The sequence below is a fragment of the Stegodyphus dumicola genome, chromosome 8 (genome assembly GCF_044657685.1).
Source record: "Stegodyphus dumicola isolate Sdum_Otavi_A_Nest chromosome 8, ASM4465768v1".
NCBI classification, from domain to species: domain Eukaryota; kingdom Metazoa; phylum Arthropoda; class Arachnida; order Araneae; family Eresidae; genus Stegodyphus; species Stegodyphus dumicola.
In genome coordinates this window covers 150,303,405-150,328,017 of record NC_140775.1, presented here as the reverse complement: position 1 = coordinate 150,328,017, position 24,613 = coordinate 150,303,405, and the positions used below count along the sequence as shown (strand labels likewise).

At 31.5% G+C, this 24,613-nt stretch overlaps 1 protein-coding gene across 5 annotated transcripts in view; it reads right to left on the bottom strand.

The window, feature by feature from the left end:
• LOC118200183 (unconventional myosin-Ie-like) overlaps positions 1–24,613 on the bottom strand; it is a 297,322-nt gene that overhangs the window by 78,801 nt on the left and 193,908 nt on the right. For all 5 annotated transcript variants that reach the window (XM_085822569.1, XM_085822568.1, XM_085822570.1 and 2 more), the window contains 3 exons: positions 4,686–4,811; positions 2,623–2,712; positions 583–677 (listed from right to left, as the gene is read on the bottom strand). In XM_085822569.1, the coding sequence (XP_085678695.1) occupies positions 583–677; positions 2,623–2,712; positions 4,686–4,763 (263 nt within the window). In that variant the 5' untranslated portion in view covers positions 4,764–4,811. The remainder of the gene's footprint in view (positions 1–582; positions 678–2,622; positions 2,713–4,685; positions 4,812–24,613) is intronic.

Here is a 24,613-nt window from a genome sequence, read left to right as displayed (position 1 = left end):
TAGGAAATATGGAGGAAATTCCACTCACATCTGATGTACCATCCAACCATTATTCAAAGAAGGTGACACTAGCGATGATGGAAAGAGTAGTGATGACGATATTCTCGTTTTCAATGATGATGATAGTAAAAAGGATTTTTATGGTTTTGAAAGTGATTAAAGTCTAATTTCATGATAGCAATGTTTTCCTTGAATCTGTGTTTTTTGTTGTTTCTGCTTTATTTTGTATTATGTTTGATTGCTTGCTGTTCATTCATTTATTCATTATTGAAATTTACATATCATGTTCAAAATAGCTTGCTGTTTGTTAATTTTCCTTAATAAAAATGTGTTTGGTGACTGCATTCAATAATTGTTTATTTGACTTTTATGAAACGTGAGAACTAAAATTAACCACCTTTTAAGTTATTGCGGGCCTTCTAAATAAGGGTGCGTCTTATATGCCATCAAATACGGTAAGTCTTAACAACAGACATTAATTTAAAAAAATTAATCCGACAATTACATACATAGAATTTAAAATAAGACAATTTATATATAAAATGTTAAGCATGGAAATGAAATAAAGATAAAAAGCATCACCTGATAATCACACATTGATTTTCATTGTCAATAAGCATGTTGCGGTACATATTGTCAGACAAAGCATAAATATGAGGAGGGTTTTCGTATGATGCCTTAAAAAAGTATACATCAAAACATTAAATTCAAAAACAAATACAAACAAATTTAAGCTAAAGTATTCTGACAGCTTATTAAGCAGATTCATTAAGAACTTTTATAATATAGGGGTACACTATTACAGAAAAAATATATATTTCAACAGAAAGTATTACAGGGCAGATTTTGTAAATGAATATTCATATAAATAAATAAATAATGCAACAGCTAAGTTTTTATTTTTATTTATTTATATGAATTTTTTAAGATATAATTAAACCCACTGGTGACTGTTGTATCAGTTTATAAAATAGCACCAAAGAGAAATCTAAAATTATCAATTTCCATATTTTTGCGCAGAACTTTAAAATTTATACAATAAATAAATAAATAGTACAATAAAAAAATCGATTTTCGTATAGAAAAATTTTAATTTATTCTTCTTAACTAAAGAGACTTGATCAGCCTTTTAATGCTACTACACAAAAGAGAGAATTTATACAAATGTGTTCCCATAAATACCAGTATAAACCAGATGAGCAAAAGTATATCTTAAGAATGGAAATTTTGTTGATTTAATTTTCAATAAAAATTCATTCTCTTTCAACATGCATCTTTATTTATTTCCAAAAGTCTCAGATACCTAACATAAACAATCTTTTATAATATTATAACAAATATTGTCATCATTCTTCAAATGCCTGGAAAAGGTACACCGTTAGTCAATGATATATATCATCATATAGTTTACCCAATAAAAGAAAGCATTTTGGGATTCTTTGGCAATAGCTGGCAAGTAGGATAAATAGTCATTATCATTTTGTGCAGCAAAATGATGGATTTAAACTGGAGTACTAACTTGACGAGAAAACTGCTTCCTATTTCAATTAAAATCCTGCTTAATCTAAGATTCTTTTATGAATATGAACTATCCTTCCCTGCAGAAGGCACTTATCATTTGTCTTTCAGGCACAGTTCAAGCTGATGCTTCTATGAAAATCAAAGACACAACAAACAAATTTTCAATTTTTAACTCCACAATTGCCAATTTCATAGGTTTTCCTAAATGCAATCCTTTTTTTTTTAAATTTTATCATCTATGGAGAGATCTTATTCAAATTACCATAATCACAAACATTAATTTCTTTTATATAATATATATTGTTTGAGAAATCCTCAGTCATTACTCATTTCCATCAAGTTTCCTTTTAACAGTACCTTACTGCACAATTTTTTCATATTAAAAACATCAAGAATATTGAGTGTAACAGCTTAATAATATTCACTAGTTCTGCTATCCTCTAACACATTAGCTGATTATCATTAGTAAAAGTTCATGCTCAGAATTTACATTTTCATAATTATTACTTATGAAGCGATATTTCTATCATTGTCTAACAGTTGTTGACCAATACAAAAACAAGTATAAAATTCACATATTAGCAGCTTCAGTTTCATACTTCTAATTTATGAGCATACAAGCATCAAATTTTCTTTTTTTGCAGAAAAATTTTTATACTGGTCTTTCTTTCTCTCTGTCAAAGGTGCTACAAAATTTAAATTATAGCCAGAAAAACAAATGATATGTTTTTATGACAACTTTCTATGACAGCATCAGAAATAATTCAAATATCACATCATAGAATATTGCATAATGGTATTTCAACAGAAAGTTTTTTTTCCAAGTTTTTACCAAAATTACTGCATACAGATACAAATGTGAGGAATAAATAAATCTACAGCTTCATTTTTAGCTTTGGTATATGTATAAACAAATATATAATGTATTATGCTTTAAAATAATCACCTATCTATTGTTTTTTAACCAAAAGAGACATATGGAAGTTAAGCATAATACACACACACACACACACACACACACACAAAAAAAAAAAAAAAAAAAAAAAAAAAAAAAAAAAAAAGTCAGCTTTTTATTAAACACAAATACAAAAAGTTACTTACAGCCCCTTGATACTGTTCAACCTCCCGCTCAGTAAAATATGGCATCTGTTTGAACGGATTAACAGATATGAGCACAGGCCCGATGTAAGTCTTGACTCATTAAGGACAATGTTTTAATAAACAGATTTAAAAGAGGTTTTGCACTTAAATTAACAGACAACCTGCATTTTACACAGATGCATATTCTACTTGGGAAAAAAATCACAGAATAGTTCTCTAAAAAAATATATATACACAGATGGACAGACTGATTGACTGATAGATAGATTTTAGGAACTATTCTATATTTCAATTTATATATAGCATTATATAAAATTATTTGCATTAACAGGTAGTTAATAAAGATATAATATTTAATATACATAATTTATAGCAATTTGAACTTTTATCTTTATTGTATATACTAAAGGAATACATATTACTAGTTTCCTTTAACTTACAATTTAAAATGTTTTAAATCATACTCATAATAATAAATAAATACAAACTAATAATAAAGCAATACATACTGTAACCTATCTTTGATAGGTGCTTAAACAATAATTAGAAACCATCTCTCTTCTTAAGAAAGAACTACTTGTTATAAAAAACAAAATTAAAAATGATGAATAATAACTATGCAATAAAACTAACTGCAATAGAACAGTTGCAGAAATCCTTTTGGTTGGTTACCTTTATTGATGCAATGCAAAAATAGCTAAAAATTACTAAGCTCGTAAATTCTCACTCCGAACATGGAATTTAAATGCAATTACAAAAATTTAACTATAAAAAGCTGTTCAAAATTGCTATAAACATAGAAATGAAAGAATGCTGCTCAAAATAGAAATCTTTAAAGAGTTAGATAAATAAAATAATTAATAAAATATACACACTAAATTTTTAATGTAATTTTCAACATATATATTAAGTTATACATTAAACACAAAACAAAATCACAAAAACATAAAACAGTCTGATTGCAGAAAAGAACATAACTGCAGTCTGTCTTAAAAGAAGTACCTTCATAAGGATTTTTAAGGGACATTATCTTACATTAATTTTATGCATAGGAAAAGAAGCAAAATAAACATGCAACCTGCCATATAAAAGTGATAAATAAAGAAAATATATTCAGACTACCATTCAGATGCTTCAAAAATTCATATAAATATGTTTTCTTCAAAGACAGCAGTTTTCCATACCTGCCAATTCACATATTAGCCAATTCACATATCACATATACTAATATATAAGTATGGAATATATAAAGAACAACACTAGATTACAGATGTGTCACATCACTTTCTACAGTAGATTCTTTCTCTAGCTGTTTTGAGTGGATCTCTGGAGACGATTTGATAAAGCAAAGAAAGTCTGCTAGTAAAACGTTAATGTTAGCGATCAATCTGCTTATGGAGTGTGGTGAGTTCTAAGTAAGTTTACTTGAACTATTACTGAAACTGTGTGCTGGTAAGTTCTACTTATATTAATACTATGATGCCCTTGATATTTTGTTATGATCTACTTAATCAGAAGTGATAATTCCTTTTGATGGGATGATGTTATGTCAGGTTATGTACTGATGATATATGGCTCTTAAATAGAAATATTCAAACGATTTTCTATATACTCTCTGTGCCTCTATATTCTACTATGTGTAAAGAATATTGTGCAAACTACTACAAAAGATCTGGAGTCATTACTAATGAAAGAGCAGTAGTCTACAATTATATCAATAAAGTAGCTCCATCCACACTAACCTAATTACTGTTATTAGAATAACAACATTTTTCAAGATGCTGTACTAAAATATGAGTTTAAAATTAAAGTAAATATATTAGGATTAATTAATATAATAAAGCTGTTAGGATAAAAATAGATGTTTCAAGGAAAATAATGCTTATTTTTCTTCAACTTTCTCAATCATAATTCATATATCAATATCTCATAATCTCGATTGTACATTTGAGGTTAAAAATAAAGAATGGTCATAAAATAATCATTAATACATATGTATTTTAGAGGGAAAGGCACTTTGTTTGGAATATTGTTTTCAACAAGAAATGTAAGGAAAAGGATACAAATATTTGATCATCAAGGTATCTTTTTTTCAAATTTTCAACAATGGCAGGTTCTGTAATTTTTGTCAAAAGAACCATATCATCCACACCACTATGCTTTATGTGGTGACTCTGCCAGTGGTAAACCTGTAAAAGAAAAAAAAAATCATTAATTAAATATACATATTTTTACTTTATTAGCATATAATTAGTTACAGTCCAGAAACATTAAATAAAGTAACATTTATTCTTCACTATTGTATGTGTTGCTGACTGACCACCAAAACCACAGTTTTAGCAACATCTAAAGTATTATTCTTTAGTAAAATATGATTTATATAGTTATGCTTACCTGGTAGCTTATAGGGAGGGCACTTATGACCTTCTGGGACCTTTCTTCAGCCCACAGAAAGATTAACAAAATTCGCAAGTATTATTGACCTCAGATTTTTTTATGCATGTGCATTTTCTTACATTTTGAGATAATATACAATGCACATGTATATAGTGGATTTGCAGATTTCTTATAGTTCATAACTAATGTTCTTGTTGATTCTTTCCACAAGTACTTGCAGTATTATACTTAGATTTTACATTTGGTCCCAGTGTTGTTCTGTCTGCAAAACTGCTTAGAAAGATAGTTTTGAAATAGTCAAATTATCTTTCTAAATACAGTATATAATATTATGGTACTAAAGGATGCACTCTAAAATGCTGTCCAAATTGAATGCATAACCTGCAATGTAGCATGTATTTTAAATGGTTTTCCATAGACAGAAGTTGGCCGCCACTGAACTACATAACTGATATTAGTAAAAATGCTTAAACACTTTCTATTAGATAAAAGGCCTTTACATAAACTATAGTTTCATAACAAATGTTGGATGAGAGTTTACTTTTTTCACAATACAGTTATTCATATAAAATGATATTAGGGCAAATTATTCACTGGGATTAATGGAGGCAAATTCTCATGTAGATCATTGTTCTAACCCAGGCCTACAACAAAGATGAAGTCCTGGGTGTGAATTCCATTCTATGCACAACTGGGTGTGAATTCGTTTCTATGTACAATCTTTATTAAGCTTATTAAGTTTTTCCTGACTAACAGAGAATATTTTCAAATATAACATAACTTAAGACGATGTTCATATTTCCATTATGCAAGAATTGATTAAAATCATTGCTGGTTACAAATTGTTGCCATATTTGGAAAAACTGCACAAGAAATTTTAATATTTCTGACACACAATTAATAAATTAAACAGCTATTGGCTAGAAATCAAGCCTATTCGGTAACACTATTAAAAAATACAAAACTAGTATAACATTTTGAAGATCAAAGCTGTTATAAAATCAAATATATATAAAATATAAAATCCTAATCACATCCTTTCACAGCAATGAATATTCATCATATTTGTACGATATGTCTGTGTCAGGTCATCAGAAGTTAGTTTTTATTTCAACAAATTAGTAAGTGAATTACATTGAACATAAGATGGAGAATTTTCCTATTATAATTCTGTAAGACATATTTTTAATTTACTCTCTAGGAAAAAGAGGACAAATGTACAATGCGAAAAAAAGTGGGGGAGGACAGTTCTGTATCTCCAATTCAACTGGGATAACTGACGAAATTCCAATTCCGTTTTTTTCATGTCTCGAAAGCAAGACTTAGGATATATATTAGATGTATATACATCATCATTCTAAATAAAGTAATTAAAAGTAAATTTAAAACTTGCGCTCAAGCTGCAAAGTAATAAACCAATAAAAACATAATAAGAAAACTTTCAATATACCATCTCCAAGGAACACAAATTCAATTTAAAACCATGAAAAAAAAAAAAAATTCAGAATTTAAATTAGTATTTTAAAAATAATTTCGATATCCTTGTTTAAGAAAACCGTTAAGAAAAATCTTTAATCTCAAAAAAACCAAAACCAAAAGTAAATTTGATACCCAAACCAAAAATAAGTATTGACTATTGGTTTTTAAACCAAAAGTAAATTTGATACCAAAACCAAAAATAAGTATTAACTTTTGGTTTTGGTACTTTTGAGATTAAAAGATTTTTCTTAACGGTTTTTTAAACAAGGAGATTGAAATTATATTTAAAATATTAATTTAAATTCTAAATAAAAATTTTCTTTCATTCGTGGTTTTAAATTGAATATGTGTTTCTTGGAGATGGCATATGGAAAGTTTTCTAATTATAAATCATCATCATTCTAACATAGGTATTTTGACACAAAATCGGACTTTTTCTGAAACGACATGCCTTAAATTTATCTTAAGTGAAACCACGTTACATCGGAAAAGACTTCTTTGATTCGAAATATGGAAAAAAATTGGTATGTCATTTCAGAAATAGTCCAATTTTGTGTCAAAATACCTGTGTTAGAATGCTGCTATATATAAATCTAATATATATCCTAAGTCGCGCTTTCGAGACATGAAAAATGCAAGTTGAATTTCGTGAATCGGCCCAGTAGAACGGAGGATACAGAACTGTTCCATTCCCCCCCCCCTTAGCAGTGTATCTACTGCAACATTGAACTCAGATGAAATTCTACAAATCAACACTCCTGGGCTGAATACATAAATGATTAAAAGTTTAAGAACAGTGATTGGCTACGACGCAGAAGCGTGCTTCGAAGAAGTTATAAGAGAAAAATTAAAAACCCATGAAAAAAATCCCCGAGTCACAGGACGCAACTTCATGTAATTTATTATTTTAACACCAATATCTAAGACAGACCAGTTCGCTTGCGTGTTCCTCCCCCCTCGATACAAACGGGGAGGGAAAGAGTTTCTCTATGAATCATACAGTGAAACCATGTTACATCGGGAAAGACTTCTTTGATTCGGGGTAGAAGTCCGCTGTTTTTCCTACCATGGCATGAGCTCCATCACTGCACATCCCCACACAATTTCCCCAAAAATATTGTTTTCCGAGATGTAAGAATTTACCAGTTTAAAGATTTCTCCATCCACAGTCCTTTGTAATTCCTCGAAAACAGTTTTCAACGACTTCATTTTTGTATTCATATTTTGCAAAAGCAAATTAAGTGTGCAGTATTTTGGCAATCGGTGTACCGTATTTTTGCAATCAGTGGCCCAACTCAAGAATGAAAAAATTACTTTTTGAATTATGATTTAAGTTCACTTTTCACACTATCTGCCATTTCATATAATCTGCGACCAACTGTTATATCAGACAGTGGTATTTGAATCAATCTGTTGCTTTTCCTTTTTCGCCAAACATAATGCCTTGGTTGCTGGGACAATTAACTCTTTAGAAACTGTGTACGGCTTACCAGTTTTAGCTATACGATAGCTCACTCAGTAAGAAGTTTCTAATATCGGTAAAAGTAGACAAAGTTTTTTTACTTACATTTCAAATATCCCATTTTCTTTTTTAACCTGAAAAAATTCAATGGTTTTTTCTTATTTTTAAATTCTGGATGTTTTATATATAGATGCCTCTGCAGGTTTATTTGGTTTCAGTGAGAGGTTTGCCAATACTGCCAAGCACAGAATACGTCTAGCCCTTGGTTACCATCTTTAGTACATACAAAACCATATCTTATAAACTCATTGTGAAACTTATGAAATCGTTTGTCTGCTTTTACTTCTTCATACCTCGATTGTAGAGGCAGATGCCTTTGACCTAAATGTAATTAGTCAAAAGCAGCCGAAATAGAAGCTTCTTCTCGTCATTTTTTCCCCCTGACTGTCCGTTTGACACCTTGCGACCCCATTGTAAATTTTCGAGACCCATACATTGAATACCACTGCACTATATTATACCATAGCAGTCAATATTCAGACATGGGAAACCGGGAGATTTTCACGTTGCGCGATTACAAGATGACGACTCCAAATTGGTAAATTTTCTTTAGGGTCATTTTATTAAGGTCAAGCAGAGAGACCATTAATCTAGTCATTAAATAGTTCTAAAAATATTTTAGCTTAGTTTTTAATTTATAATTCTAGATTTTTAACTTTACGTTTTCTGGCTAATTTCATTTGCTTTTGCCATTTTCTTTAAATTTAACACCTAGAAACGAGGAGGGGAAAAGAATATATGACTTATTGTACTTTCTAGATATGAAAGTTATTGTTGAAGCTTATCGCTCCAAACCAAGTCCGACTGAATATCATAAATGTCAAAAATACGACCATAGACAAAACACAAGTTATAACTGACTAAGATGTTTCATATCCCCTCACATGGGAATGAAAGAATAATAAATAAAACATGATGAAAACGAGTTTCCCAAATCAACTTAAACTGTGGAAATCACATCTGATTCAGGAAGATAAAATTTTAAAACCACCTGTAAAGAGACTGAAATTGCAACCAGTGACTAGTCTCTATTGGAAAGGCTAACAAAGGCCAAAAAAGTTACAGCAAAATATAATAACGCTAAATAGCAAAATATAAACCAACATCGCTAAACTTTAAATAGGAACTGAAATTATTGAAATGGTAACTGCCCTAGAACACGGCCTTAACGTCTCATCGCGCATTATCACACAGCAGTGAGACAAGAAACTGTTTTATCAAAGCATCCTTGTTCATTGCCAATGGAATCAAAAAGCAAACTTCAGAGTTGCAGGACTTTCTTAAAAAGCCCAATGTGGACATACTTTTTCTTACTGAGACTCATCTAAGACCCTGCGAAAGTTTCATGATCCAAGCTTATTAAATAATTCACCCTGATCGTACCCATAACATAGGAGTTAGTTAATAAAAATCATCTTAAGTTTTCCAGGTACATTTTTCCTATTTCACTTGCACACAAGAAGCTCTGGTTTACGGGAAAACTAATGAAGCATTCTTATTCATCTCAGTGTATAGTCACATTATCACAAAGGAACATCTTCATAATGTGACCTGTGCTGGCTTCCCAACGTTAATAGTTGAAGACTTCAAACTGCAAAAATCCTGAATGGAATTCTAGACATCTCAACACAAATGGTAGAATTCTGAAGAATTTTGCTTTACAGAATGGCATAAAAATTTCAGGACCAAATGTTCTCACCAGAATAAATTATAATGCTTTAACAGAACTCTTATATATAATTTTATTAAAAGGGTTGTAAAGATTATGTTAATTTTATTAACAGTTAAATTTTGAAATAAACTTCCTTTCCTATCGCTTTTAAATTTCAACTTACCACTTCCGGCCAGAACGTAGTTTTAGAATCACGTCTGAATGCAAATTAACCAAGAGCGGTATTTAACGGCGAAGTTCTACTGTCTTAGTGAGAGAGATACCAGATATTCTGGCTAGCACCCATCCGCCTTTTTAGGCTACTCTCGCTTAAACTATTATTACGCTTTGGCCGTACTTTAGGCCCTTGATAGCTTCGTAGTCAATTAGCGTTAAGGGGCCAACTCCATTAGAATTTTGATAGCTTCGGCTATATCTTTTTAGTTAAAATTAGTTAAGTTTTAATTCTTAGTTTCCTTAGTTCAAGTCCGAGTGTCGGCTTTATTGTAAAATTCCAAAGACGGAGTTCTGTTAAACTTTAGTTGGAATAATAAAGGATTATTTCATCCTTCACACTTGTTGTTTTCTACCTCAACTCAAGCGATTATTTGCTTACTAGTTCTTAAGATTCTTCACATTCAACTGTAACTTAGAATTACACAGTGGAGAATCCTACAGGGTTACAACATATTCCACACTTAGAAGTAGTAGAAGAAACGAGCTCGGACCAATTTCAACTGCATTTCTTCTTTTATGAACTATAAACACGTATAAAAGCAGGCCCATAGTCCATTGGCCTAAATTCCGAGGAAAACTACATTCATTAATTCGTAGGCCCAGAAAAAAAATTAAGTAAAAACGCATTGAAAGCTCAAGAGAGATCGTAATACCAAAATAAGACTTAATAGTCCAGTCAAGGAAATAAGCTGCTGCTGAATACCAAATTGAAAGATTGGAATCACTTTTACATGATTTAATACCTGCACTGGAAACCGTATGGAAAATTGCAAGATATTTACGATATGAGCGTCCTAACCATTATCACTATAAGGGCGCAGCCGCGCTCCTCCTAACCGGCACAAGGCAGCCGTATGATCAAAAAATGGGACTGGCCAGAAGCGTTCTAACCATATCGGTCCACTTATACAGGGTAAATATCATAGCAAGAAATAGGAAAAGTTTTTGACAGAACCCTAACACATCAAACGATACAACTCGTGAAGATGAAACAAACAATAAATTGATATCCTTAGAATAAGGATTCTACTGAAATTTTACAGAATATAACGCCCAATGAAGTAAACAGCATTATTTATATATATATATATATAAATGTGAAGAAAGCATGAGCCTTTAAGTAAGCTCTCGGGAAATTTGTCATCCTTGTTACCAACATACGTATTGCATGTCAGACTTTCCTATTTACCACAACACAAGAAGCCCGCTGCCATTATCATCTTTTCAAAAATCTGGCAAAAATCCAAATCTTCAAACAAGTTATAGACCTATAAGTCTGCTTCCCTGTTAAGGGAAGATCTTCGAAAGGATAATTCATCAGAAATTGAATGATTACCTCATCAAAAATAACATCATCAAAAACAATCAATTTGGCTTTAGACAGGGCCTAAATACAATTATTCAAATGCTAAACGTTGAGAAAAACATCGCTGAAGTATTTACCAAAAACCAATGTGTGACTGTCTATTTCCCAGATCAAGGCATTAAAATTTGGCATCAGTGATTTATAAATTTGAAACAATCAAACTGCCTCTCAGGATGCTCGAATCACTCAAGTCTTATCGGAAATGTAGAACTTTGCAGACGAGAGTAGGAGACACACTTTCAAGCAAAAATTAATCTGTGAGAGCTTACTACAAAGTTCTGTTTTTAGCACCGACCGTATTTAACACATATATGTAAAAGATATATCAGAAACCACTAACAACAAGTTAGCCAAGTATGCCATGACACGGTTCTGATGACGAAATCAATTAGGCCGCAACATGCCATTCACAACCTATAATTGAGCCTTGATATTGTAGCACACTGGTGCGAAATATGAAATCAAACTAAAAGCAAGCAAATGCACTGTCATTTCACTGAGACGCTATAAGATATACCATCCACATAAAACGAATATACAAATGGATAATCAATTACTACCAATAGTAAATTCAACTAAATATCTAGGCGTCATATTAGATGCATAATTACATTTTAAAGAACAGGTGATTTAACTCCGTCCATGATACTAGGAACCCACTTATTATTAACAAATATAATTACTTTTTTTAACAGCTTTGGAAAAGCCGACGGACTGATTTTAATTACGGCAAAATACGGGAGAGCTATCGTCCACAAAGTAGACGGGGGCCATCAACTAAGGAAAAGAAGTCTTCGTGCAGGACCTCTAACGTAAACCTGACTTGTATACACGTTACATCAAGGAAAACACACGAAACACTCATGCAGCTACACCGTTTCCAGAATTCGAACCAAGTAATCTTCAACGGTCTTGGAAAACAACTGGAAAAACGTATAAAGGATCATTTCTGTATATACGGTAGCTGGACAACTAATGATTCAATTCGACACTGAAAATTGGCGGATTGATTTTTTGGGAATTTAACTCATTATATAGAGATTCCTTCCCAGATACGCTGGGTACAGGCAATTTTACATATTTAGAGCTTTCAAGTAGTAATGGTCAGCTAAAGCGCAAAATGATGAACCCGTAACCCGTAACATCAATATCTACAAATATAATCATTCTCGGAATTGTTATACAAACCCACTCCAGGGAATCCCAAGCACTAAAAAGTTTGCATTGTTCAGAAACTCACTATCATAAAGTACGATTTTATTATACTTGCATACCTTCTCGTATTCATATCGGAAAACTGTTGAAGTGGAAATAATTTACAGCTTCTTTTAAAGCTTAAATTGGCAGTTTCCAAATCAGACGCGCTATTGCTACCGGCACATTGCATTATGACAGAGAAAAAAAAACTTGCAAAAGAACTTCGGGCCAAAAAAAATCTAGGCATAGAACGAACAATCGTCTATGTATCTATGACGCAATCATTTGAGCAATGACTAGCAACGTCAATAACGTAACAACCAAAATGAAATCGAGGCCACGCCTTGTTAAGATTCTATCCCTCACCAAAAGCTTTCGAAAAAAAGGCAATTGAATGATTGTATTATTCGCGCGGAAGGAAGCTGGCACTGTTTGGGATTAAAGAGGTCGCCAGATGGGGTAGAAGTTCAGGTTGATAGCCATTTTCAATAACGGTTCAGTAGGCGCATTCTCTCGGTCGCATGTCAGACTTGAGAGCGCGTATCCAAACAGATGCTTATCATTCTAAAAAGTGAAAATCAATAGTTGCGGAATGATGGCTATTACAGAGTGCATAAAGAGATATACGGATGCGCACGGTTAACCTGCATAGTATTCCATCAAGTAGTAAATGGCACTTTCGGATCGTTCCAGGTTTTCACATGCATGCATAAACAAACATAATGCACAGCTGCCGCATTTATAATAAAGAATACACGTTTGGGTTAATGATTTAAAATATTATTTCTCTTCCTACCAAGGAATTTATTATAAAGTTCACATTACAGAATATTTTAGTCGTTAAAATGAAGAATGAAATTGGGGATTAATGATATAAAATATTATTTCAACTCCTTTCTTACAATGGAATTCATTACAAGGTTAATGTTATTGAAAGTTTCAGTCGTTTTAATCGATTTAGTTAGTACTTTTTTACACAAAGTGAAAACTCTCAAGATTAAAATGGTATAATATTTATATTTGTAAAAAAGTTCGAATAATGTCAATTCTAAGAAAAATCTGTGACGTTCATCAGAATTTTATATCCTAATCATTCATCCAATGCATTTCCAAGTTAAAAAACAAAGAAGAGTGTGAATGATTATTAATATATTAATATCCTAAAAAAAGGCTTACAATAGCATGTTTATTTTGTAGTTAAATTTTCTCACATAGGATATAATTTAGAAACTTTAAAACACAGCAAAAGGCTACATTTTTTCCACCGAATGTCGCGAAATTTGCTGATTTTATAGTATTTATTGTTACAAAAACAACTGGTAACTTCGAAGATTTCACAGTATAAGCAAATGAATCTTCCCTTCTTCCCACCATTAACGAGCTTTTTGAAAAATAATTAGGAGTTTTTAATGGTACAATTTCCTATTCTGCTTTAAAAGATTAGTCATATATTCGTAACAATGTAAGCGTTTATAATAAGACATAAATTATCAATACAAACGCCAGAACTTCTACAGTCAACAAAATACGAGTTCAAGTATTATCCGAGAAAGAAATACGAATTTTCCTCAAATAATCGTGGGTGTATATTTCCTACTTTCCAGAAAAATAAAGGAAACGCTAATGTCAAAACTTGAAGAATAGGTATCAACAGCTTGGAAATTACTCCTCGAAAAAAGAGTGCAGCATTAATTAAAAAAATCTGATGTGAACACCACATGACTTCCTTGCGCGGAATATTAAATCACACGCATTTTTTCTTGCATTTCGTTTAAATTCTTTGGATTGAATTAAATTTACTTCGCCGAGAGCGCATAAATCACAATAGAATAAATGCATTCTTTAAATTTCACTCTATTTTTTTACCATAACGACACACTGGCGCTAGGTTCACTTAACAGTATTATATTTCGTTCATATTATAACTCAGAATGCACAAAATTCATATCATTAAAAGAATTATCTAATCGTTGCCACATGTTCTATTCAAATACTATAATAAAGCTAGAACGATGGATAAAAGAAATTAAGCAAACAAAACAAAAAAGAAACAGTTTTTCACAGACGATTGAGTATTTCTCATTCAATAAATTCAGTTCTCACTTCGCGACAAGACAAAAATACATAAAAACTCAAAATATCTGTATTAAAAATTACGAAGTAAATCTTAAACACTTATTTCCTCGAAAAATTCCAGAAGGGATTAAGCATGATTTAATTCGCAATATTAAATGAAGGCGTTATCTTTGTTGTTGCGAATCTACGTTTCTCTAGATTGGCAACAAATCCACTACTCTGCTGTTTCAAATGTAAATAAGCAATGGCCGCCATCAAAAATATTTTTAGGCTTAGTGTCACTTAAACAACTTTAAAATTGTTGATAATTCTAAAAATATTGCACACAGATTTACTAAAGGCATAAAAATCTTAACCGGAAGATAAGAACAACATAATTCAATCATTTTTAAAGCAAAAAAATGTAGAATTTACAAACATATAAGAGTAAAGAAACTGAGATCACTGAGCCGGGTAACAGAGTGGATATATATATAAATATATTTATATACGTTTGGCGCGGCCGATTGCAACCAAAATACGAGGTGCACATCTACATGTTATAGTAGTCCTAGATATAAAATTTCAACGTACGTACGTACATACATACGTTCATACAAACGCCACGAAAATTTCTCTCCAGAATTCATTTTAAGGCAGTTTTATAATTTTTTTAGAGGAAAAGAGTCTTTTATTCTGTCCTTACGTACAGATATCACGCAAAAACATCCTTAAATTGCATTCGAAAGCGGTCAAACTGGATATTTTCGTTGAAATATGCTGCCTGAAACTTTTCGCGATTACAATACTTCCTTTTTACTTCGTACAAGGAAGTAAAAATTGTAGCATCACAAAACATTCTCATTGGCACAGAAAAAAACATGTTAGAAGTTATTGAAGTTAAAACATCTTCTTTCTTCTGCTTTTCTTCTACTCAAGTTTTTGTCGAATGCCGTCAAAACAATCGAGTGCAATAAAATTAATACAGTTTTATGAAAAACCGTGATTCATTATTTATTAATATGGAAGAATCCATCGTAAAAGAATAAAGAGCAGTAGTTGTGCTTGCATATGAGATTTGTTACAAAACTTTTCTGGCAATGCAGTGAGAAAATTTCGACTTCCAGGAAATGGACTTCGCGCAGCAAAAACAAAAACCTCATATTTTAAAGCGTCAGTTACCCACACGGGATCTAGTCCCAATTAGTTAGAATATGTGGAGTTAACTGTAATGATATTTACATGGTTTACAAATGAATGAATGGTAACATAAGACTTTGTGAAAAGTAAATTCATTTCAAAGTTATAACATACAATAAAGTACGAAAAATTCTTAAAAGTAAGTAACAAAAGATTCTCACGGCGAAAAAATGCCTTTCGAGAAGAAAAAGCATTAATAAATGACCAATTCGCAAACAAAGATCAAAGCTGAATTATGTAATTGTGATTTTTAAGAAATGAAATAATCAACAAGGAACTTCCTTAGAACTCCGGAAAACGTACTTATTTTTTTTTACATCATTGACAATCTCTTTTCCTAAATTCAGAGAAATAAATAACGTGGGAAAAAAAATTAAGAAAGGATAATCCCGGCACTGGCCATGTTTCCACATTCCATGGGTAATTTAAATTTTGAAACTTTGGTTTGAATTTTATCTACGATTACTTTATTTTTTCCGTGCAAATTCTCATGAAGATTGGATTAAAATTATTTTATATGGAAAGAGCCCCAGCAATTGTCAAAGAAATCTGAAAATTAAAGGAAATCATCTGAAATTCACGGTAAAATTACGGTAACAGCGAAATCTCAGAAAATCTCCCAAATTCAGAAATTAATCATGGAAATGGCATAGTTACAGTAGCATTTTAATTAAAATAGCCTTTCCTGCTCTATCTATTATAATTTTTGCATCCATTCACATATAAACAGAAGGTATGCACGAAAGTTATTGAAAGATATTTTTTTCTTAATTATAAATTAACAGTTGCTTAAAATGAGTCGTCGTCACATATTTTTTTTAATAATAAAAATAATTTTACATAAAAGCATCTGCCACAACGTTTTACTTTTTTTTATGCAACTTAAAATCTTAAACTAAGTCGCTCCCTTTTGTTTTCGTTTGTTATTTAATTGTGAGAAAGACTACAGTTTTTGCACCTTTTTTATTTGGCTGCCTTTTTTTAGTCGATTGTTCTCCGTGCCCCCTCTCTCCCGGAGGATATCACGATCAACAGAGTAAAATATTTGACGTGTTCGTTTACAAAATTAGGAGTAGTCACTGCAATGAAATGTACAATAAATAAATAAAGATTTTCAATGTTACTTAAATAACAAACATTACATTTATAGATATGCTGCAATGATATTAGATCTTTAGAAATTCTCCGAAATAACAATCTGCCATTCATTCGAGACGAAACCAATGTATTCCAAAGATTTCACTCGTTAAACTTTTTTTTTTTTAAATCGAAATTCGAAAAGAACACAGACCAAAAATTAAAATTTTTAATTATTTAAAAAAATAAAAATCTTTTACCAGATATTTGATAAAAGCACAGTTATTTACAAAACTTTTTAGTCCCATAATTTTATAAATTTACACATTATACTCCAAAGCAATGAAAATAATTAAATGACATGAAATTCACAGATTGGCAGGAATTTCTTCGCATTGAATTCATAATACTGAAGAATAGTTTGGTTTGGTTTATGGTAAAGCACTCGTGGGCTATCTGCCTTAAGGGAGGGATGCCTTCGTGGAGGACTTTTTAAGGGAAACTGACACGTATACACGTTACACATGGGGAAAACCACGAAAACACCCATGCAGCCAACCCGTTCGCGGGATTCGAACCTCAGACCGAACTATCAGTGTTCAGCGACGTTGCCGCTCGGCCACAGGTGGGCCAATATTGAAGAATAAATTTAATAACATTATAAAATACATACTGCTTTTTTCTTTAAATTCTCATCTGAAACAAAAATGAAATAAAATTTTCTACGCTCTTATGGATATTTTATTAATTTCATTAGATATAAAGCCCTTTGTAGGGTCCTATTAGAGTATTTAACAAGAGTAAACAAGAAAAATTGGCGATGTCCTCGCCGGATTCGAAAGTCAGACCTTCCGATTGCCAACAGGAAGTGCACAAAGTAAGTAATTTACAAAATAACGCGAAAAGTAAGGAAAAAATTCCTTATATTCTATCCCTCTTATAGGGTGACTGAGAAACAGGGGGAGAGTCACCAAATACAGGTAGCGATTCGAATGCCAGACCTTCCGACTGCAAGTAAGACGTGCTTTCAATAACACCAGAAATCCTCACGGGAAGCAAGCAGGAAAACGTTTCATTCACCATTACAAATAACAAATTTAGTCTGGCAATTAAGTATGAAATACTGTACCGAATTATTACAATAAAATTACATAAAATTTGAGGAAGCTACATTGTAGATAATGATAAAAATCGTAAATTAGGAAGCGACTGCTCGATGTAATTGTAGGAAGTTACAGACATTAGTTTCACAACTACCCTACTTTGTTACTTTGTAAAGTAGTACTGTTCTTCACAAAGCACTTTTCTGTCTATTAAAAAAAAATAATAAAAAGCAGAAGACAATATTTTCAATTGTTCTAATTTTTTAGCAGTCATTTCTTTGCTGATGAGAGATAAATTTAAACGGATGTTCTTAATAAGAGAAAATATTAACGAGAAACATTTTTCTACTCTATGATATAATAAGCTTCGTTTTTTCTTCTCGGAACTCGCTGTTTTCCAGATGTCAGCTGACCCTCATTTGAAAAAGACATCTTATTTTAGATACTCACATTGCTACACTGTAATGAGACATAAGAATCAACAAAGAATAACTCTTTTCCCACTTAGCTTTCAGTTCCTTTTCATCTTTTTAACTACGCTTATCATGTAATTTTATACAGTTTTTAAAACCCGTTATTACGCTCACAGTACACTCCAGATTAGCTGAAGCTTTACGGATAAAGTCCTTAGGCATGAATGATTTCAGGCATTCATGTCTAAAATCATTCACGTATTGATATTAAAAAACACTTCATCTGCTGCTCCGAAGCATTTGTAAGAGTGACAGCACTCTTATGGAAATACAGTTTTAGTTTGCTGCTTAGGATTAATAAGGCTAATGAAAATCCTACTTATATTTATGAGAAATTGTTTTTCACATTGAAAATTGATCTTTATGAAAAGTTCCTCTGCATTTAAAATGAGTCTTCTTTTCATGGTTCTATAACATCGACGCATCTGCACCAAAATGTAACGTATCTTTCAGACACATGGAAAAAGCAGTAGATGAAATCTATACAAACAGACTTCTCATCCTTGAACAGATGAGATTGTAGTTTCATTTCAGTTTTACTTCAGATAAGCAAGTTTGATATCAAAAGAATACCCTCTGTTTCTCGAAGGTTAGCATTCTTATCTACAGTGTTAAAAAAAGACGAAAAGAAAAAAACAAGGTAATCACAAATTCACTGAAACGAAAATAACATAATACTTATCCTTGCGTCAGGAATTTTATTTGGCCCTCGTAGAAGAAAAACGCATTGAAATATGCTGTGCCACGCTTATAACTACGAGTTATAACCATCACTCAGACTTCATAAATAACAATTAAAAGAAAAATAAATTAAAAAAAAAAAAAAAATTCGAAAGTTTTCAGATTTTATATTACGCCCAAAGAGACTTTTTTAACATTTCGTGTGTTACCTTTATTAAATTAAATATAACGTTCTTTGCATTTAAACCACATGAAATTCAATTCTACAGCAATATCAAAAACAGCATATCTTTAGAATTTCTGATAAGACAGCCTCGCGCTCTGAAGATAAAACTGTTTTTTTCCGTATAGTGTTGCTACTACCCGCTTTGAAATCGCGAGTTTGTTAATCAAAACTTTATTAAAGTTTTACAAAAAATGAAATAGATAATACAACAAATTTGAAACTCAAAATTCGGGCTTCCAGGTGTCCATGTTCGGATGGAGGATTACGTTATTTAAAATCTGATGGCTCTAGGTACCCTTGTTTTTCACAATGAGAAAAACATCCATACATTCATGCAGATTCTTCATTATTTAATTTCTTTAAATATAACGTAAGGTGATAATATTTGGTGGTAATAATTTAAAAAGTGTTTTGCCGTTTATAGTGAAACGCCACAAAATACTGTTTTGAGTTTAATAGCCCTTCTGGGCTACCGCCTCTTTGGGCTAATAACACCTCGAAGGGTACTATTCCTATTAGTAGTTTTAGTTAGTTTAATTAGTAGATTCTGTCATCTATGGTATCGCTGAATGTAAATGCAATCAACGGGCCATTCTACTAAACAACAACAAATCTGCAGCAAAAATCATTAGTAATCATTACACTAATTAGCAACTTATTAACAGTTACATTAACTGACTAAATATAAAGCTAATTTAAATTTTTACTTCAGATAAAATAAATAGACATGACACCTTTTCGATGAGCAGTCTCTAGGGTGAAACATGACCCCAAACAAACATTCCGATTATTAATGTTACTCGGAACGCTAACTGCCACCGTTCACTTCAACAATAACGCGGTCACTAAATGGATGAGCCTTAAAAAAGAAAAAGGAAGCGAAGGAAAAGGCTGTGAACCACCTGTCGACCTATTTTCATCAGTGCCATACAAATATATCTTAATCTGTATATGGCTCCAAGTAAAAACGTGATAAATTGTAATATATCGCAAAATACTTTAATAGAATTCTTATGTTTTCACATTTATTTTTAGGTTAACAAATGCCGTTTCGCTTATTTATTTTGAAATTAAATATAAAGATAAAATCATAGAAGATAAATACCATTAGACATTTTACGATCTCGTCTTTTCTGAGTTCTTTAACTCTTCTCAGGACAGATTTACATTACAATCACGTTTAACAACAGACAGAAGCGGGGGGAGGGGTATAAGAGAGATAAAAGAGGGAAGGAAGAAAAATTATTAAAACAACGTGCTTCAGCCATCTTCAATTTTTTTAGCCACTGAATTAAAAAAAAAAAATACTCGGAAACTATACATAGAGGGGTGGGGGCTTCAATAAGTTTTAAACCTAAACACTCTCGAGTAGAAAATTTGCTAAAATTATTATTATTATTTTTTAGTTTTCCATATATTTCCCTGACTTCATTGCAATTACAACAACGATCCGTTAAGCACCGGATTCCAGAAGAAAAAGTTGTTTTATCGTAATCTTCAAACCGTTCTTCAAATCGTCATATCATCGGTGCAACGTAAATTATACAAAATATTGTTTCAGTTCTTGAAAAAAACCTGCCCCCCCCCCCCAAAAAAAAAGTGGCTTAATAGAGTATAATGAGCACGGTAAATGGAAGAGAAGATGAATTCGCATTGCAGGACAGCAGTCGAAAATTTCAGCTTGGCATGATGGAAGTGTTTCGAAAGCAATAATCTTCCGCTGAGTTTGCCACATATTTTACCTTTGCGGCTCGTCGAAGTTAACAGGTTAGTATAATAATAAACACCTGTTATCGTGGCATCACTAATAACATCTAATATGCTATCAAAAGCCGAATAACAACACTTGCTGCGTGCGCTTTATATTTTACACTTTCAAAAGAGATGTAATCAATAATTTATTTCGCCATGTACTTTCATCCAACAATTTATTACATAATACTTTGACTCGGAACTTACTGAGCGCATCTCGCATTTTTATTTCATGTAAATACATTATTTTAGAATATTATATGCATGAAAAAAAATAGTGAAATCTTCGTCATGGAGCTGAATTTGAAACATTTAGATTCATTGATAGATTAATTTCAAGTAAAATTTTTTTTGCACCAAAAACATTACCTCAATGTGAGTGCGCTACCAGAAAAGGATTTTAACAAATCATAACAAAAATTCTGCAATAAATCCTACGAAATGTTTTGCTCGAAATTGAATTAATGATCATTATCACCAAAAGAGAATTTCTGAAATATTATGAATATATCAATTAATAATCAATTAGTAATGTAAATAACTGAAAATTTAGCAATTATTTATGAGTATTAAGCTAAAAATGTTGTTATTAATTTTTAATGGGTATTATCGTTTCTTTATGGCTCAAAGAGAAATGGTTTCACTTAGCAGTAGAATTCTGTTCACCACAAATAGATAAGAACGTGACAGCACGTTACTGCAATCGACAATGTGAAAGATCTTTCATCTCCGATACTCTAAACCTGTGTTGCTTATCAGTTTAAGAAAGTGAATCATTTAAAGAAGTTATTAGTCCAAAAGGGCTTTGTCCCTGAGGGACTATTGTTTTCGTTTTGCGATTTTGCGTCGAATTACTCTGAAAGTCCGTTTCACTGTTCAAACTGTTGCCACCAATATTATCGACCTGCATTATATTTGAAGAAATTAAATAATGAACCTGCATAAATGTATGTATGTTTCTCGCACTGTGATAAAACAACTATACCTAGAGCCACCAAATTTTGAATATCGTAATCCTGCGAATATGGGCATCTGGAAGTCCAAATTTCAAATTTGGAATTTGTTCTATTATCGAATTCATATTTTGTCAAACTTTAACAAATTTTTGTTTAACAAACTCAAGGATTTCAAAGCGAGCAATGGCAACGTTGAAAAAAAAAAAAAAAAAAAAAAGAAAGAAAGAAAGAAAGAAAGAAAAATATATCTCCAGCGCGTGAGACTGTACCGGAAATTCTAAAGATAAGGTCAATTTAAAATTATTTTGCAATATTGCTCTTGAACTAAATTTTATGGTTTAAGTGCGAAGAACATATTTAATAAAGGAAGGTAACACGCAAAATGTTAAAAAAAGGCCCTTTGGACATAATTTAAAATCTAAGACCTTTCAGATTTTCCCCCTTTTTTTGGGGGGGGTGTTATTATTTTTTTTTTAAATTTTTTTACATGTATTCTTTTAATAACATTTTGCAGTATGTGTAATTTCTTATAGTGTGATAAATAACCTTACATTGGGTTTAGCAGGGATAAAAATTTCTCAAATATATTAAAGGAACTATTTATTCCGGATCAAAGGTAGAAAGGGAAATATACAGGACAGTAATAATAATAATGTATAATAATAATAATAATAACTAAGGTAAATGAAGCGAATAATAATTTTGATGAATTTTTACACTACGTAGTAAACAACAAATAAACAAAATAACGGGAAATGACGCATTCAAGGAAAGCGAAGGAAAAGAAAATCATAAATGTGGAATCATAATGAATCTACAATTAAAAAAAGCTTTAAACAGCAGGTTCTGTAATGACGCAACGGCAATTAAAAAGCTTTTACAATTTACCACCTGACTCAGCAGGTGTTTGCATAACATTTGCAAGCTTAAGAAATTTATCAAAGTACCTGACTCAGACCACACGCAAAAAAATACCACACAACTAAATTCTTTAAAATACAAATATTTCATCGCAAAAGTTTATAAAAATAATGCAGAGATTCTTCTCAGCTAACAACTTGATATTGTCAGTATTCGTTGCATGATAAGCTAAAAGCTATTGAGCTTTTAAAAGTATCTTTATAAAGATATTTTAAAAATTTTGCAGTTAATAGCACACACGAAATCCGCCTACTCAACGGAAGTGTTTATAGTTTCTAGTTCAAGGATTCTGTGTTTTGGTAGACGAAATGTTGCCATTTGAAAGAAATATTTATTATAAGCGATTGAGTGAAATGGATTCACATTTATCTACATCTTAAATAATTTATTTATTTATTATTATATTAATACATATATCTCCCCCTAGCGTTAATTTACAATATCACATCAGATGTGTATTGATTGCCATTTAGAATGGTTCAATTTAAACATAAAATTTTGAAGTTCAGTAACTATTGGAAATGAATATTACTGTATCGCTTTAAATTAATCTTTGCAGAATGGCAACAAAACTATTGTTAACTTGGAATATTCTAGTGGTTGAGTTAAAAAAAAAATGTGAGCCTGTTCTAACTACGTTTCATAGTTTTCTTTTTAGAAAAACACCGTAATATTTAAAATCTTTATTATTTTAGGGCCATTTCACCACATTTTGGCGTCCGAACACAACTTTTAAATAAGAATTAAGTCTTAATTTGAACTTCGGTGTTAATTTTTTTTTATGATTTGAGCTGCGCATTAAGATTACGGAACGGTTTGGTTTGGTTTATTAGATTACGGCAAAGCACTCGAGGGCTATCTGCCTTAAGGGAGGGATGCCTTCGTGAGGACTTTTTAAGGGAAACTGGCTCGTATACACGTTACACATGGGAAAAACACCCATGCAGCCAGTCCGTTCGCGGGATTCGAACCTCGGACCGAACTACCAGTGTTCAGCGACGTTACCGCTCGGCCGCTGGATTACGGAACGGCGAATATTACGATCGGTTTTTACCCCATAATATACTCAAAGATCTGCTAGCAGAAAAATTAAAGACAAAATTTTGGCACGTTTCGAATCTTTTACTGTAAAATTTGAAAATCTCAAGTCTATGGAGGGCAAGATATATCAAGACTTGCTTGACAAGAAATGTAACAGAAGCCAAAATTGAAGAACTGCTGATTCAGACAAATGAGTATGCTCTTAATTTTTTTTTTTTTTTTTTTTTTTTAAATTTAAGAAAACAAGAGAAAAAGAAAGAAGAATTAAGAAAAAGAGAAAAAAACTCAGTCTTTTAGATAAATACGAAAATGTTGAAGTTTCTCATTTGTGTGATTCTAGAACGCTTTAAAAGTTCAATTACCTAAAAAAAAGAAATATGATGTTGATTTTATTACAGACCGGATCTGGTTTTGGGCTCATTTTTTCTCTCAGTGATGAATCTCTTACGGCTAAGGGTAAATTTCATTACTTTATTTCTACGCATGAAACCAAATTCACCACAGTAGAAGGTTTCCACCTCCACCCTATAAAGAGAATTATGGAAAAGCTATTGAGCTTTTAAAACTTAAACACGGCAAGGAAGGGTTTTTAATTGAATATTGCGTGAAATAACTCTTAAAAAAGGAATACAGAAAATCTGCAGCTCAGTTACACAG